Source organism: Gossypium hirsutum, chromosome A02 (genome assembly GCF_007990345.1).
Source record: "Gossypium hirsutum isolate 1008001.06 chromosome A02, Gossypium_hirsutum_v2.1, whole genome shotgun sequence".
NCBI lineage: Eukaryota > Viridiplantae > Streptophyta > Magnoliopsida > Malvales > Malvaceae > Gossypium > Gossypium hirsutum.
The window spans coordinates 3016535-3033409 of NC_053425.1; the positions used below are offsets into that span (position 1 = coordinate 3016535).

The 16875-nt window shown below is 30.5% G+C and overlaps 3 protein-coding genes across 4 annotated transcripts; all 3 read left to right on the plus strand.

The window, feature by feature from the left end:
• Positions 1–834: 834 nt before the first annotated feature.
• LOC107939343 (cytochrome P450 CYP749A22) lies at positions 835–3175 on the plus strand. 2 transcript variants are annotated; one of them, XM_016872671.2, is made up of 5 exons: positions 835–1231; positions 1319–1542; positions 1610–1842; positions 1953–2331; positions 2563–3175. In XM_016872671.2, exons 1-5 carry the CDS (start codon positions 958–960, stop codon positions 3001–3003), a joined length of 1551 nt encoding a protein of 516 aa, XP_016728160.2. In that variant the 5' UTR covers positions 835–957; the 3' UTR covers positions 3004–3175. The 2 variants fall into 2 exon arrangements, with proteins under 2 accessions (XP_016728160.2, XP_016728161.2); XM_016872672.2 differs by having other exon boundaries at positions 1343–1542.
• A 2867-nt stretch (positions 3176–6042) lies between these two features.
• On the plus strand, positions 6043–8254 carry LOC107939342 (cytochrome P450 CYP749A22). Its single transcript, XM_016872669.2, has 5 exons — positions 6043–6340; positions 6426–6649; positions 6718–6950; positions 7022–7400; positions 7497–8254. The coding sequence occupies exons 1-5, from the start codon at positions 6067–6069 to the stop codon at positions 7935–7937; spliced, it is 1551 nt and encodes a 516-aa protein (XP_016728158.1). The 5' UTR covers positions 6043–6066; the 3' UTR covers positions 7938–8254.
• A 3546-nt stretch (positions 8255–11800) lies between these two features.
• LOC121203338 (cytochrome P450 CYP749A22) lies at positions 11801–13674 on the plus strand. Its single transcript, XM_041091811.1, has 5 exons — positions 11801–12074; positions 12164–12387; positions 12458–12690; positions 12762–13140; positions 13234–13674. The coding sequence occupies exons 1-5, from the start codon at positions 11801–11803 to the stop codon at positions 13672–13674; spliced, it is 1551 nt and encodes a 516-aa protein (XP_040947745.1).
• The last annotated feature ends 3201 nt before the right edge of the window (positions 13675–16875 follow it).

The following is a 16875-nucleotide window of genomic DNA, read 5'->3' on the forward strand; positions in this document are numbered from 1 at the left end:
TCTTCTTCCCTTTCTCTTCTACAATTCAATTTTTTTCAGAAAACATCTTTAAACGTCATGAATTTGTGAATCAAAATTTAAAAAAAAAACTTACTTCTCCATTCTTTAACACTGACAGTCAAATCAACTCTTCTACTCGACAATAGATATTGATCCATTGTACTAATCATCGAATCATTACTTGAAGATCATTAGTTGGATTTCTATTTAAAAAAACACTTAACAACACAGTACTGACTTAAAAAAACTTTCAAACAATTTAGTAACTTAAATGAAAGCTTTTGAGTAGTTCAGTAACTATTTTGTAATTTTGAAAAGTTTAGTGACTAAAATATAAATTTACTAATAATTTAATGACTTTAGATATAATTTATTTTTTGCAAATGAATGAAACAAAAAGAGGTTCGGTTGACACTAGAAATGAAAAGAAAATGTATATTTTTTTTATAAAAGAACACTAAGTGGCTTTTTTTGATTGGCCACCAATTTTTTTAAAGTTAAAAATTGGATTAAAATTTATAAGGGATGATACTTTTAAGTACTAAATTAAGTTAAAAAAACTTTAAGTAGCAAAATTACGGGTGAATTAGACAAAAATTATTGTGAGAATGGAGGTTTAGAGAGAAATAATGCTTCATAATTTTATTCATTCCCAATAAGCATGGATATGTAATCATTACATAAATTAAAGAAACCGCAAATGCCAAAATCACTCAACACGTATAGCCTCCTAATTCAGCTGATGCTGACGCTTTTAAGGTCAACAAGGAAAACAATTTCACAAGTATGGCGTAATAGACTGTTGTTTTCGCTATATAACTTTAAAATGTCTCACGAATATGTCTACTTTGAACGAGAAAGAGGATTGCAAATGCAATTTTGCTCCTTCGCCACTTTTGGACTGTTCCTAATGATGCTATTATGAATGGGAAAATGGTTAAAGTTTAGAGAAGAAAAATGAGTGCCTTGATGGAGCTTGTAACTATTGTCCCATGTTGTTTCTTCTTCATAGCTTTAATGAAGTTCCTTTATGATTACCTATGGATACCTCTCCGTATACAGCGTATGCTGAATTCACAGGGGATCAAAGGACCTCCTTACAGATTTATCCATGGCAACAACAGAGAAATCGCCAAAATGAGACAAGAAGCATCAAGCAAACCCATGGCCTTGACGCATGATATATTTCCCAAAGTGCAGCCACATATTTACTCCTGGATCAACAAATATGGTAAGATCCATGCATGTTTTTCACTATGGTTTCAATCTTCTAGTCCAAAGAAAAGATGGACCCCTTTTTTGCTTTTTGTTTGATTAGGGAGAAATTATCTTCATTGGGAAGGTGTTCGAGCTGAACTTGTGATTTCAGAACCTGAACTAGTCAAAGAGATACTAAAAAATAGTGAAAAAACTTTCCCGAAAAGGAAGCCTACCATTTACCTTAGCAAGCTACTAGGGAACGGGCTTGTGACAGTTGAGGGTGGAAAATGGGCGAAGCAGAGGAAGCTGGCGAATTACGTTTTTCATGGGGAAAGCTTAAAGGTAAACCCCTCGAAACATGTGATTAGTTGTAAACTAATGTTAAAAGAAATTTATATTGTTTTGGCAGAACATGACACCAGCTGTAATTGCTAGCGTTGAAACACTGCTAGAGAAATGGAAAGGCCAAGAAGGCAAAGAGATTGAAGTGTTCAATGAATTTAGATTATTGACTTCAGAAGTGATATCAAGAACAGCTTTTGGTAGCAGTTACTTGGAAGGAGAGAAGGTTTTTGCCATGTTGAACAAGCTGTCAATAATTATGAGTCGAAATCTTTATAATACTAGAATTCCTTTAATCAAGTATGTTCCCTCTAAGCTTAATTAATCCAAGTTTTTCCTTAATTGTGTTTTCAACGCCCATGGATTTATTTTTCTCCTTAGATATGGCTAACATTAGTTTTCTCTTCTAGCAAGTTATGGAAACCTGCCGATATGCTAGAGTCTGAAGAACTTGCAAAAGAAATACAAGATTGTGTGATGAAGATTGTTAAGAAAAGAGAAGACAAAGTTGTGAATGGAGAAGCTGATAGCTTTGGCAATGATTTTCTAGGATTACTTGTAAATGCCTATCATGATTCGGACAAAAATAACAAGCTTTCAATGGAAGATCTGGTAGATGAATGCAAAACATTCTATTTTGCAGGACAAGATACAGTTAATGCCTTGCTTGCCTGGACAGTCTTGCTTTTAGCAATCCATGGGGATTGGCAAGATAAAGCAAGAAGGGAGGTGATTGGCATATTTGGTAACCAAAATCCACAACCGGAAGGCATTGCAAAACTCAAAACTGTAAGTAGACTTTCTAACCATTTAAGACCGCAAGCATTGTGTTACAGTCAATATTTTGTAGTTTCAGCTCTTTCTACATTGATATTCATTGCTAATATTTACCACAATTAATTGCGATAACATCCATTATATACAACACTGCCATAATTTAAATCCCTGGTGTATGCTAGCATGAGTTTAGAACATTAGATTATGTGATGTTAATCTTATATATTCTTATTCTGTAAACAGATGACCATGATCATTAATGAAACTCTAAGATTGTATAGTTCATCAAATGGAATGTTGAGAAGAGTTGGAAGAGATGTTCAACTGGAAAAGGTAGTCCTCCCTGCTAATATAGATCTTCTAATTGCAAATGCTGTACTTCACCATGACCCTCAACTGTGGGGAGAAGATGTGCATCTTTTTAAACCAGACAGATTCGCGGAAGGGATTGCCAAAGCTACCAATTACAATGCGGCTGCATTTTTACCCTTTGGATTGGGACCTCGAACTTGTGTTGGTATGACCTTTGCAACCACAGAAACCAAGATTGCTCTCTCCATGATCCTACAACGCTACGCTATTACACTTTCCCCTGCCTATGTCCACTCACCAATACCTGTAATTAGCCTTCAACCACAACATGGAATTCAAGTAATACTCAAGTCGCTGCATAGCGATGCTTGATGTTTCATCGTTGTTGTTATCAACAACCTGGAAAAGATGGGTTTGAATGCACTTAGCACGTATTATCCTTTATTTTTAAGAATTAAGGGTTATGAATGCTTTAGGGATTATATAAAATAATCTACATAACCATTAGAAATTTAGAGTTTAATAAAAATTTTCTATTTAATAAGTCTATTCTCTTCTTTTACAACCACTTTCTCCATTTCTCCATCAAATATGTGATCTAATTGCAAATACATACCAACCAAGTCCCCTTAATTACGTACGCAATTTATTATCAATTTAATCCCTTTATTTAATTTCTTTTTCCATTCAACACATTTAAGTTAAAACAGTAGTGCTATTTAAATAACACGTTTTATATTAATTTTAATTCGTAAATAAATTCATTATAATTTTTTTATTACATAATAAATCTATAAAAAATTATTTTTATGTAATAAATAGATATATATTTATTGCAAAATTAATATAAATTAATAAAATTAACATTACAGGAAAAAAATTTATTATAAAATAAATATAATTTTAATAAACTTTAATTATTTATTACTTTCATAAATTTCTAATAAATTAAAATTTTATTATATAAATCTAATTTAACATTCTTAGTGAATTTTTTTTCTCTTTATTCTCACTTTATTATTATTGCTGCAATTAAACACATATTTCATTATTGATTTTAATCTCGTTCTCTATAATTTTTATATCAATTCTGTCCTTCTTAGTCATTTACACACCATGGGCCGACTCACACTTCTCACTCAACATTTAAGAACTAAGCAGTAAAAAGGACAATTAATAACACCATTGAATAATAATAATAATAATAATAATAATAAAGTGCACTTTTTTAGTTGGATGTAGTGTTTAACACCGCTAGTCATAGCTGATATAGTTGATAGAGTGAAGTTGGCCGGGCCGAGCTGGTTCCAACAAAAATTCTCAATCCAAGCCCAGTTCGAAAAATAAATTTAAAATATTACACAAATCTAATTTAAATAAAAATATTAAAATTCAAGTCCGGTTCAATCTGCATGTATTTATATATATATAATACATCAAAAATATTAAAAATATTAAAATAAATGTTTCCAGTAAATTGAAAATAAATTTTAAAAAATTGTGTATACTTGAATAACACTAAGATAGATACAACTTAACAAGGACTTGTGAAATACTCTAAAATAGTAACAAAATTAGCAATAAAATAAAAGTTATACAATATCCAAATAATAACAAAAATATAGTAGCAACATAATTATGAAATGGTAACAAAATAGTAAAAAAGAAACAAAAAAAATAGCAAGAAAACAGTAAAAAATAGCAGTTTCTTTTTTACATATTCGGGTCGGGCTCTGGCTAAAAAAGTCTTACCCGAAGCCTAGTCTGTTTTCTTAACAAGCCTTATTTTTTTACGTAAACTTATTTTTCGAACTTATATTTTTACTCAAACCCTCTCACTTTTCAAACGAGCCTTTAAACCCTACTAAATAACCCGACTCATTAATAAATCTAGAGTGAAGGCAAAAAAAAAATAAGAAGGCAAATTTGAGACTTTAAGGAGGGTGAACTATTGAGGGAGGCAAAGATTATATACTAATAAAATTTCTCTTCATCATAATTAAAACATTTATTATTAATAGTAGAGATTAATCTTACAATTAATCATGGAAAATATTTTTTTATGAGCTGAAATTGACCCTCAAATCACTTAATTAAAGGTTAAAAGTCTTATGATAGGATACAAAAAAGATAAACCTCACAAATATCCAAATACAAAGTAGAAATCCACATCATCAACAAATATCATACAAGGGATGTTGAAAGGAATGAAAATATTAGTATATAATGAATAAAGAAATGAAGGAAACCGCAAATGCCAAAATCACTCTATACGTACAGCCTCCAAATGCAGCTAATGCCAACACTTGTGTGTTGATGAGATGGTAAATGATGTCGACAAATATTGGCACTTTGGATGTTTACGTAACTATCACCCTCTACAATACTCATTCATAAGAAAATGTTTTTTATTTGAAAAATCATTAAATCCTTTAATAAATTTGTATATAATTTTTTATGTTTTGCACCATTATTGATTATAACGGTGGAGTCGATTATGTCAATTTATCAATATATTTAGACAAATAAACTTTTGAATTATTATGTAACTTGGTCATATTAATATATATACGTAACAAGTTACAAAAATAGATGATTTCTCTGGGCTGATTGAAAACGAAATATATAAGTTGTTGAATAATGAAAATAAAAAGCATATAATATATAATATTAATTATCTGTCTTCCTAATAAAATAATAAGTCAATAAATACATATCTAGAACTTCAAAGATCATGAAAGTCGCCTTCTGCAGTAGTTGACTTTCACAAATTAATTAGTTGTTTACTCGTTCAAAGATGCTTCTTTTTTAAAATAAATAAATTTCTAATTATTGTATAATGATGGTCTCAATATATTAATTCTAAAAAAAATGGGTTTAAATATTTTAGGATTAAGTCACGTAGTTCACCATGTTATGTTGGTAAATAATCTTGAAGTTATACTATTTTTAAAATTGTTTTTATTTTATATTATTTAAATAAAAAAATCAAGAGTTTTTAACCTTTTAATCGAAAAGGGTGCCTTTATTGTCTAAGAAGTGCACAGATTTGTAGTAATTTCTTCACGTGAATCGAGTAAAAAGGTATCGTAAAATGGGGGTTCGAATCAATTTCTTCAAAGATGAGCCAAGTCAATAAAGAAAAAGAGATGGTAGGGTCTAGGGTATGGCCCAAAAACCCACGCGACAGGAAGCCACTAATATATATATAGTTATAAACATAATGGTTCGTAGTTGTTGGACACTCAAATCTTATCATCTAATTTTAAAATGATAAAAACAAAAAATTAATTGTCAAGACCCTACAATTTGACAGGTCAAACAAATAAAATAATTCTAAATATCTCTTTTACTATGCAATAATCGTCAACCTAAACTCACCATAAATAGAAAAGCTAAAGGAGCATTTCAATTCATTGTTGAGAGAAGATAAAAATGAGTGCCTTGGTGAAGCTGGCAATTCTTCTCCCATGTTCTTTGTTCCTCATAGCTTTGATAAAGTTCCTTTATGATTACTTGTGGATACCTCTCCGTCTACAGCACATGATGAATTCACAAGGAATAAAAGGACCTCCTTACGCATTCATACATGGAAACAACAAAGAAGCTACCAAAACGACAAATGAAGCCTTAAGCAAACCTATGGCCTTGAGACATGATATATTTCCCAGAGTGCAGCCACATGTTTACTCATGTATCAACAGATATGGTAAGATTCCATGCATGTTTTGCACTATGGTTCGATCTTCTGGTTCTAAAAAAAGATTGACCTTTTTTTTCAAAAATTTGATTAGGAAGGAATTATCTTGCTTGGGACGGTAAGCGACCTGAGCTGGTGATTACAGAACCTGAACTTGTCAACGAGGTTCTCAAACATAGTGTGACAACTTTTCCGAAAAGAAAGCCTACTTTTTTTCTCACTGGGATATTTGGGAACGGGCTTGTGACAGCTTTGGGTGAAAAATGGGTGAAGCAACGGAAGTTGGCGAATTATGCTTTTCATGGGGAAAGCTTAAAGGTAAAACACTCCAAACATGTGAATTAGTTGTCTAAATCTTCTTATATGTTGGAGTATTGACTGTGCAGAACATGACACCAGCTGTTATTGCTAGTGTAGAAACAATGCTAGAAAAGTGGAAAGGCTATGTAGGCAAAGAGATAGAAGTGTATCATGAATTTAGATTATTGACTTCGGAAGTAATATCCAGAACAGCTTTCGGTAGCAGTTACTTGGAAGGGGAGAAGATTTTTGACATGTTGAACAAGTTGTCAGTAATTAGGAGCCGAAATTTTTTCGAAACTCAAATTCCTCTGATCAAGTATGTTCCCTCTAAAAGCTTAATTGATCCCTCGGTTTTGTCATATTACTGACCTTGGTTTACTTTTACAGCAAGTTATGGAAATCTGGTAATGTGCTAGAGTCTGAAGAACTTTCAAAAGGAATACAAGATTGTGTGATGAAGATTGTTAAGAAAAGAGAAGACAAAGTTGTGAATGGAGAAGTTGATAGCTTCGGCAATGACTTTCTAGGATTACTTGTAAATGCCTATCATGATTCGGATGAAAATAACAGGCTTTCAACGGAAGACTTGGTGGATGAGTGCAAAACATTCTACTTTGCTGGACAAGATACTGTTAATTCCTTAACTGCATGGATAGTCTTCCTTTTAGCAATTCATGGAGATTGGCAAGAGAAAGCAAGAAGAGAAGTGATTGAGATATTTGGTAACCAAATTCCGAATTCTGAAGAGATGTCTAAACTCAAAATCGTAAGTAAACTGACAAACCCTTTCAATAAAATATCTTGTTGCAGCTATTATTTAATTTTTTTAATGCAATGTGACAAGTTCCTTTTCTGGAAATAGATGACCATGATTATTTATGAAACTCTAAGATTGTATGGTCCATCAAATGGCATGATGAGAAGAACTGAAAGTGATGTTCAGTTAGGGAAGCTAATCTTGCCTGCTAATCTCGATCTTCTAGTTATACATTCGGCACCTGACCATGCCCCTCAATTATGGGGAGATGATGTACATCTTTTTAAATTAGAGAGATTCGCAGAAGGGATTGCCAAAGCTACCAATTACAATGCAGGTGTATTTTGTCCCTTTGGATTGGGACCTCGAAATTGTGTTGGTACGAACTTTGCAACCATGGAAACGAAGATTGTGCTGTCTATGATTTTACAACGCTACACCATTTACCTCTCCCCTACCTATGTCCACTCACCAATACCTTATATCACCGTTCAACCACAACACGGAATTCAAGTAATACTCGAGTCATTGCATAACGGTGCGTAATGTAACATAGCTGCTAAGAATTCGGGGTTTAATTTAGTGAAAAAAAAATTATTATATAAAATTTATATGTCAACAAGTAGTTATATTATGTGGCTAACATAAGCTCCTTTCAATTGGGAACCTGCAAAGCTACCAAGTCACCAAAATTTTGCTTAGCAGGGTCTAGCGATTTAGTTTTTACTTTACTAATAACAACACCAACTTATAACCACCACTTATAACCACCATTAAAGTATATGTAGATAACAGAAGTATTATTAATTTAATAATAATTTGTTAATATTATTTAATAATATTTGAAGTTCTTACAATATGTCGAAGACAAAATAACTTATCATATTTAGAAAACTTAATAATTTATTGAATATCAATTCCATTGGATCAAAGAAGTTTGATAGAATCAAAATATCTTTACGTGTCGAAATATGTCTGTCCTCAAATTTCAACAAACTTCCACCATTTTCACAGTATCTGAATTTTATCTCCACACTTTTTTTTAACATTAATTTTATTATACTTAAAACTATCCATAGTCCCTTTTTAACCCTTAGATAGAAGGATAATACACTTCAGTACACTCGGACCCATGTCCTCCTGCACTAACAATAATATCGATGCCAATCGAGCTAAAACTCTGACCACTAAAATATCACCATAAGCATAAATCTATAATCAAATTTATAATTAAAATACAAGTTTTTTACAAATACTTTATAAAGAAAACCATACTACAAAATTAAAACAAAGATAAAGAACACGTAAAAATAAGAATATAATAATATTTAAACAACTAGTAATAAAATATATATTTTTCAAACACTTAAAAATAATATATATCAATATAACTAACAATAATATAGATAATAATAAACTAACACTAAAAATATTTTTTTTACTTTAAAAAAATCTTACAATGTCTTAAAAAAACCCTAAAAACCATAAAACTATAAAAAAAATTACAAAATGGACAAATCATAAAAATATCTAACACTTAAGGTAGATTTTGATACATCTATATTTATGTTGTAACTCAGAAAATAGAAAACGAGAGAAGATGAAGTTGGGAGATTGAGCAGTTTGTGCATTTATATATACAAAAATTTAAAGGATTAAATTGCATAAGAATTAAAACTATTATTCAACAATAATAATATACCCAATTGCTTACTTACCACAATTATTTGGCCTGCATGATTATTGTTTCAAGACCATGCATGCTTGTTGCCACCTTGCTTTTATTTTTCTGCCATGCATGCTTGCTGCCGTTATTTTTCTGCATGCCATGGTTGTTGCCACCCTTGCTGCCTCTTATTTTTCTACCATGCATACCATTAGAATCCAAATGAAGTGCGTTTTAAAAATCTCTTATATTGGATCTTTACAAGCACCTGTCGAAATCAATCTTTAATCCCAATTTCATTTACTCTTTCAAGATTGTCCCTTTAGAGATTTTATGAAGAGAAGGAAAAACAACGGAATTGTAAAGATGGCACCCATAGAAACCTTAGAATGGTGAACGGTGCAACAGGCATAGAGCGGGTCTCCCTTGTCAATGATGAAATCACCTATATACTCTTTAAAGATTTTAGGGTTCTTAGTTTCGTCCCCAGAAGAAAAAGAATGAAAAGTAAACAGATTGGTTTTAAGGTATTGGGAAAGAGGAATTAGTTAATTAATTAATTAGAATTTAAATATATGTTCGTTTTCTTTAATTTAACTTTTTTATTTGTAAATTTTAATATATTTTTTATTTATAAAATTTTAATATTTTTAAAATATTTATATTATTTTTATACTTTTTTTAAAAATAATATATTAACGTCATTATGAAATCACCATTTTCACATGTCATGATATAAGATTGTCACGTGTCTCAAATTTAAAGTTATTATAAAAAAATCAAAAATATTGATAAAATAAAAATTAAAGTTGAGAAAAAAAAATATAAATAATAATTTAGGAGGAAGTGAGAAACACAAAGGCCAAATAAGCCTAATTAATATGATTCCATACATGTTGAGGTTAAAATTCGAGGTTTAATTAAATTTTTTTATAAAAATTATGTTAGGTCTAGTTGAAATTATAAAAAAAATTAAAAGATTTAATGAGGTTGACAAAAATTTTAGAGGGATCTATTAAAAACTTTGAAAGTTTTAATGTGAAATTCTAAATTTGGAACCTAATTTAATTTTTTAAAATTAATGGTCTAAAAAGAATTTCAAAATTTTTTTAAGGTCAGGTCATGCTTCGCTTTGGGTTGATTATTTGTTTTTCAAAATTATAAAAAAAAATTTTAAGGTTAAAATATGATCTAAGACATTATACACTTCATATATTTAGATTTTAGTTTCCATACTCTTAATTTTAATAATTTAATCATCTACTTTTCGGATTTAAAAATTTAGGATCCATTATTACCATTGTTAACATTCTTCTATTAAATTCATTGGTGTGACGTTTTGAAACTTAGTCTCCAAACTTTTTTTTTAATAATTTATTTATCTACTTTTCGGATTTAAAAATTCAGGACCCATTATTACCACCGTTAAAATTCTTCTATTAAATTTATTGGTGTGACGTTTTGGAATTTAATATATATATATTCAATTGGTCATCATGTAATAATAAAAATAACATTGAAAATACTAATTAGAATTTTTTTCTTAAAAAACACTCATTCAAACTCGCCATGATAAAATAATTTTTTGGTGGGAATAGTTTTCTTAAAAAAAATTGACATCAACATTTTGATTGAAGTAGATCATAATATTACTGATTTAGACTCAATATTAACATTTATAAAAATAGATGGGTCAAATTATGTTAAAATTTAAAAGATATATTATTTCTTAAGTTTCAACATAGTACAGGGGTCAAACTGAAAATTGACTATAATATAAAAAAAAACCAAGGCAAACTTCACTCTCTAAGATGATTAGAGTATTCCAATTATATATAACCATTTAACATTTTAATAAAAAAATTAGTTATATTAACTATTCAAACTAATTCATAACGTTATAAAAATATAAAGAACAAATCAAATTAGAAATTAAAGTATAGAGTTTAAATTTTAAATTTAGAAATAATAGAACCAAAAATGAAATTTAATCATTTTATAATAAAAAAAAGGTGATGATGTTCCCTGCGTTAACAAGGAAGTCCCTATTTATATATATATATAATCAACCTTCTATATAATAACCTCTCGTTATAATAATTAAGTTTTTTTAGTAGACCTAATATTTTATGTTTTATTTTAACATTCTATAACAATTTTTCACGTGCAACAACAGTAACCATAGTTTTAAAGTACATTATTTATTAAAATTTTAAGTAAAATTAGAGCTATTTCATATAAACAAGCCTATTAATTATAATTTATTAAATAAAAATTATCTTAACTAAAATATTATTTTAATAAAATATTTAAATTTCACATGAAAAGTCTATCAATCATATTTTATTAAATGAAAATAATTTTAATAAGTAGAATTAAATATATCGTATGAATAAACTATCAAGTTTTCTCATTCATTTCTTACAATAAATTTTATTTTTTTATTCGATAAAAATTTATTATATGAATTCTTACCGCCTCTCTATAATAAATAAAATCTTGACAGATAAACGAGATTATTATAGAAGGAGTTAATATGTAACCAAAAATCATATTGATTAATTTTAAAATGCTAAACACCAGAAAATAATTGCCAAAGAACCTACAAATTGGCAGGCAAATAAATAAATAAAATAATTCTAAATATCTCTTTTATTATGCAATGATTAATGATTGTCAACCTAAATTCACCATAAATACAAATGCTAAAGGAGCATTTCCATTCATTGTTGAGAGACGAAAAATGAGTGCCTTGCTGAAGCTTGCAATTCTTGTCCCATGTTGTTTCTTCATCGTAGCTTTAATAAGGTTCCTTTATGATTACTTGTGGAGGCCTCTCCGTCTACAGCATATGATGAGTTCACAGGGAATCAAAGGACCTCCCTACAGCTTCATCCATAGAAACAACAAAGAAGCTACTAAAATGACAAAGGAAGCATTCAGCAAACCTATGGCCTTGAGGCATGATATATTTCCCAGAGTGCAGCCATATATTTACTCATGTGTCAACAAATATGGTAAGATTCCATGCATGCTGTTTTCACTATGGTTTCGATCTTCTAGTTCTAAGAAAAGATTGACCTTTTTTTGTTTATTGTTTGATTAGGGAGGAACTATCTTTCTTGGGACGGTAATCGACCTGAACTAGTGATTACAGAACCTGAACTTGCCAACGAGGTTCTCAAACATAGTGTGACAACTTTTCCAAAAAGGAAGCCTACTGTTTTTGTCAGTAGGATATTTGGGAATGGTCTTGTGACAGCTTTGGGAGAAAAATGGGTGAAGCAACGGAGGTTGGCGAATTATGCTTTTCATGGGGAAAGCTTACAGGTAAAAACGCTCTAAACATGTGAATTAGTTGTCTAAATCTTTCTTATATGTTGGAGGATTGATTGTGCAGAACATGACACCAGCTGTAATTGCTAGTGTTAAAACAATGCTAGAAAAGTGGAAAGGCTATGTAGGCAAAGAGATGGAAGTGTATCATGAATTTAGATTATTGACCTCAGAAGTGATATCCAGAACAGCTTTCAGTAGCAGTTACTTGGAAGGGGAGAAGATTTTTGACATGTTGAACAAGTTGTCAATAATTAGGAGCAGAAATCTCTTCGAAACTCGAATTCCTCTGATCAAGTATGTCCCCTCTAAAAGCTTAATTGATCCCTCGGTTTTGTCAGATTACTGACCTTGGTTTACTTTTACAGCAAGTTATGGAAATCTGGTGATGTGCTAGAGTCTGAAGAACTTTCGAAGGGAATACAAGATTGTGTGATGAAGATTGTTAAGAAAAGAGAAGACGAAGTTGTGAATGGAGAAGCCAATAGCTTCGGCAATGATTTTCTAGGATTACTTGTAAATGCCTATCATGATTCGGATGAAAATAACAGACTTTCAACGGAAGACTTGGTGGATGAGTGCAAAACATTCTACTTTGCTGGACAAGATACTGTTAATTCCTTACTTGCATGGATAGTCTTCCTTTTAGCAATTCATGGAGATTGGCAAGAGAAAGCAAGAAGAGAAGTGATTGAGATATTCGGTAACCAAATTCCAGATTCTGAAGGCATGTCTAAACTCAAAACCGTAAGTAAACTGTGAAACTCTTTCAATATAATATCGTGTTGCAGTTATTTAACTTCTTTAATGTAATCTGACATATTCATATTCTTCAAACAGATGACCATGATTATTTACGAAACTTTAAGATTGTATGGTCCACCAAATGGCCTACCAAGAAGGGCTGCAAGAGAAGTGCAGTTGGGAAAGCTAGTCTTGCCTGCTAACATAGATATTCTGGTTCAAAATATTGCACTTCACCATAACCCTCACCTGTGGGGAGATGACGTACATCTTTTTAAACCAGAGAGATTCGCGGAAGGGATTGCCAAAGCTACCAATTACAATGCAGGAGCATTTTGTCCCTTTGGATTAGGACCTCGGAATTGTGTTGGTATGAACTTTGCAACCACGGAAATGAAGATTGTGGTCTCCATGATTCTACAGCGCTACACCATTTCCCTCTCCCCTACCTATGTCCACTCACCAATACCTTATATCACTGTTCAACCACAACACGGAATTCAAGTAATACTCGAGTCACTGCACAATGACGCTTAATATACATAGCTGCAATCCAATAAATTCATCTTTCACCTTCAACTTGTTTTGAGTTTTGATGTTTGCGCAAATGATCCCGATGAGTTTAGAGAATGTTAGGTTGGGATGGCTTGGTTTAGAATGTTTTCTACTTATTGGGTTTTTTTTTTACTGTATTTTGTTATAGTTTGAGTTGAAATTTCTCTAAAAAAAATTTATCTACTAAAATAATATGAAATCTACTATGAATATGAGTGTCATTCTTGTACTAAATAATTATATCCAAAATATTTTAGAAATAATTTTAAACTCAAATTAACACTTTGATAGAAAAGTTAACCATATTAACTATTTGAATCAATTAATAACATCAACAAAATTAGATTATGTAACTCCAACAACTTGGATGAAAACAATTATATAATATATATTTATTTAAAATAGATGCCATAAAAATTAAATTTTATTTTGGCTGAAATGGTAAAATTGGAAGTGTATATTTTATGTTGTCTTATGTTCAAATCCTATTATAAGTATGTATTTTTTTTTGGATTTTATATAAAAAGATAAAAATACCTTCAAATTGATATTTATTGCTTTATTAAAATAAGAGCATTTGGATAATTTAATAATTGGGTTAGTGAATATAAATACTAACAATATGGGTGAAAACTTTTGTGTAATAATATTAGCTAATTGATTGTCTAAGAGTTTGAACTGATGATAAGTAGTACAATAAGAATGTTTACATTGCAAGAAAGACAACTTACTTCAGTAGATAATCTAAACGAGTTTGTAATCTCGTAAAAGAATCAAAGTGAGAATTTGATTCAAATACTTAGAAGAATTATTATGTTGTCTACAATTTCAATTGGTGAGATGACTAGTCTTGACTATCGGAGCAACTAACTCCACGAGTAGAGACATATATGTACTAATTAGAAGAATGATACATTGGACTGGACCCAAGTTGAAATACATCTAAATTTGTTTGTGAATTAATTCACTTGTGACGTTCATTGTGTGACTTACCTGAATCTTGAGACTGACCATGCGTATGTAACTCATGTGCTTTAATATAAATGATGGCTTATACTCTAAAGATGATCGAGCTGATAGTCAATATGTTGGGTACATGACTTGTATATGGCATGATTTTACAACAAAGGAATTCATAACTCTATTAAAAAGTTAACGATATCTTCTCATTGGTATTGTGTGGATTGATAAATATGGAACGTGGTCACGGGTTGCTTGTTCTCTAACAAGTAATTTATCACAGTCATTAGTTACACAATGATCATATTAATCATTAAGAAAACACAATGGTGACAATGAGACAAAATATGATTGTATTGAGTGAACAAATTTAACTTAAAGGAATCAAAGATATCATATGAGAGTAACACACATGTTGAGGTCATTAGACAAAGTAGTTTGATGAATTGCTTTCGTAAATAGTATAAAATAAGGAGTTTCAATCATGGTACTTATTGTGGACTAACTCTATGATTAAGTAAATTGTAAATTATTAAAACGATACTTCAGAACATATTTGCAATTACTCAAACCTAATTGTAGATGTACGATTGGTCCATTCGCTAGCTCAACAAAAACTCAATCAGACTGCATTTGAATTAAAAGAAAATTCCACGACTTTGGAAATAATTTAATTGAGTCGATTTATTCGATAAGGTATTAAATTTGATGGTTGTTTGAATTGTTCAATTGGAGAATTTGATTAAATGATTTTCTTGAAAAAATAATTTGGAAAATCTTAGTGATATTTGAGAAAATTAATTTTGATCAAGTAAAATTAAATTAATCAAATTAATTAAAATAAATATAATATTTTTAAAAATTAATTTTCAAGTCAAACAATTGGTCAAATGGATAATTGAACTTAAAAATTGGACCCAAGATCCAAAACCAGAGACTGAAACCCAAAAATTGGTTGAACCAGACCCTGTGTATGAAACTGGATCAACAATCCAACCGGTGGCTAGACCGAATTGGTTGGACCGTCACTAGCACGAATCAAACTGGTAGCAGCCGAACCGGCCAGGCCCATTCAGGCAAAACGGTGATGGTTCGGGGTGCCGGGGAGACGTGGCATAAATAAAGGCACCGCCGAGCACAAGGGCAATCTGGCGGTCGGCGATCAGCAAATGGTAAGCAGTGGTGGTTCTTTAGTAGTAGAGCAGTGGAAAAATTAGACTCCTAGTAGGACTCTACTAGACAACTTGATTTCAAATTAATTTTTCCAAAGATAATATTGTTTTAATGAATTTAATATTAAATTTAATTTAATATTTATCTAGATATTAATATGATATTTAATTTAGTATTTATCTAGATAATATTTTATTAACTTAATATTAATGTGATTAATTCTAGTCATAATTAAACTCTTTTTAAACTCTCCATATATAAAGAGAGTTTGGGTCATTATAATCACAGACTTGAATTCAAAAAAAGTAGAGAGAAAATTATTTTAAAAAATTATTTTAAAAAATTTCTAGAGATATTCTTGTTATTTACAACTTGACTCTAAAAATTTAGAGAAATTACAAAATTGTCCCACTAGTAATTTTGTGAAAATTTTTCTAATTCGAACCGAGCCCACACTCGATAGACTTGAGCTTAAGGATAATGGAGAAAACTACTCGGCCGAAGTGTACATCTTAGACGAATCATAAATATACAATTTTGATTAAGTGTTTATTACTTTAGATAACATAATCAAGTTCTTGTTTTGGAAAAAAAATTAAAACTCTAATTTTCTCTTAAACCTATTCTCCGCTGCGTTTTTCGAACATGATTTTCCAACATTTTGGTGTTGATTTAAGCCCATCAAAATTTGATCTTCAGTCATTTCGAAGATTTGAAATGTTGAACAAATCTTCCCTCTATCTTGATGCTTTGAAGTGTTAGGAGAATCTTGCCACCATCTTGAAGCTTTGAAGTGTTGAGTGAATCTTCCACCATATTGATATTCTACTAAGGGTTGACTAGACTTCCTACCTTATTGATGCTACAAAGAGTTGAGCAAATTTCTTCATCATCTAGATGCATTAAATTTGGGGTGAATCTTCCTTGGTTGCCAAAAACGATGAGTGAGTTATCTTTCACCATCTAAGGCCTTAAAATCTAGATGGATCATCTTTGGTGTGCATTGGTCATCTTTCACCTTCTTAGTGCATCTAATTTTTGGGTGGACTT

Bases quoted from the DNA above. Each gene is read 5' to 3' on its own strand.
- LOC107939343 (XM_016872671.2), top strand. From the start codon at position 958: ATGAGTGCCTTGATGGAGCTTGTAACTATTGTCCCATGTTGTTTCTTC. The intron at 1,543-1,609 runs GTAAACCCCTCG...TTGTTTTGGCAG, and splicing joins TTCATGGGGAAAGCTTAAAG to AACATGACACCAGCTGTAAT. The intron at 2,332-2,562 runs GTAAGTAGACTT...TTCTGTAAACAG, and splicing joins GCATTGCAAAACTCAAAACT to ATGACCATGATCATTAATGA.
- LOC107939342 (XM_016872669.2), top strand. From the start codon at position 6,067: ATGAGTGCCTTGGTGAAGCTGGCAATTCTTCTCCCATGTTCTTTGTTC. The intron at 6,341-6,425 runs GTAAGATTCCAT...AAATTTGATTAG, and splicing joins CTCATGTATCAACAGATATG to GAAGGAATTATCTTGCTTGG. The intron at 6,951-7,021 runs GTATGTTCCCTC...TTACTTTTACAG, and splicing joins ACTCAAATTCCTCTGATCAA to CAAGTTATGGAAATCTGGTA.
- LOC121203338 (XM_041091811.1), top strand. From the start codon at position 11,801: ATGAGTGCCTTGCTGAAGCTTGCAATTCTTGTCCCATGTTGTTTCTTC. The intron at 12,075-12,163 runs GTAAGATTCCAT...TTGTTTGATTAG, and splicing joins CTCATGTGTCAACAAATATG to GGAGGAACTATCTTTCTTGG. The intron at 13,141-13,233 runs GTAAGTAAACTG...TTCTTCAAACAG, and splicing joins GCATGTCTAAACTCAAAACC to ATGACCATGATTATTTACGA.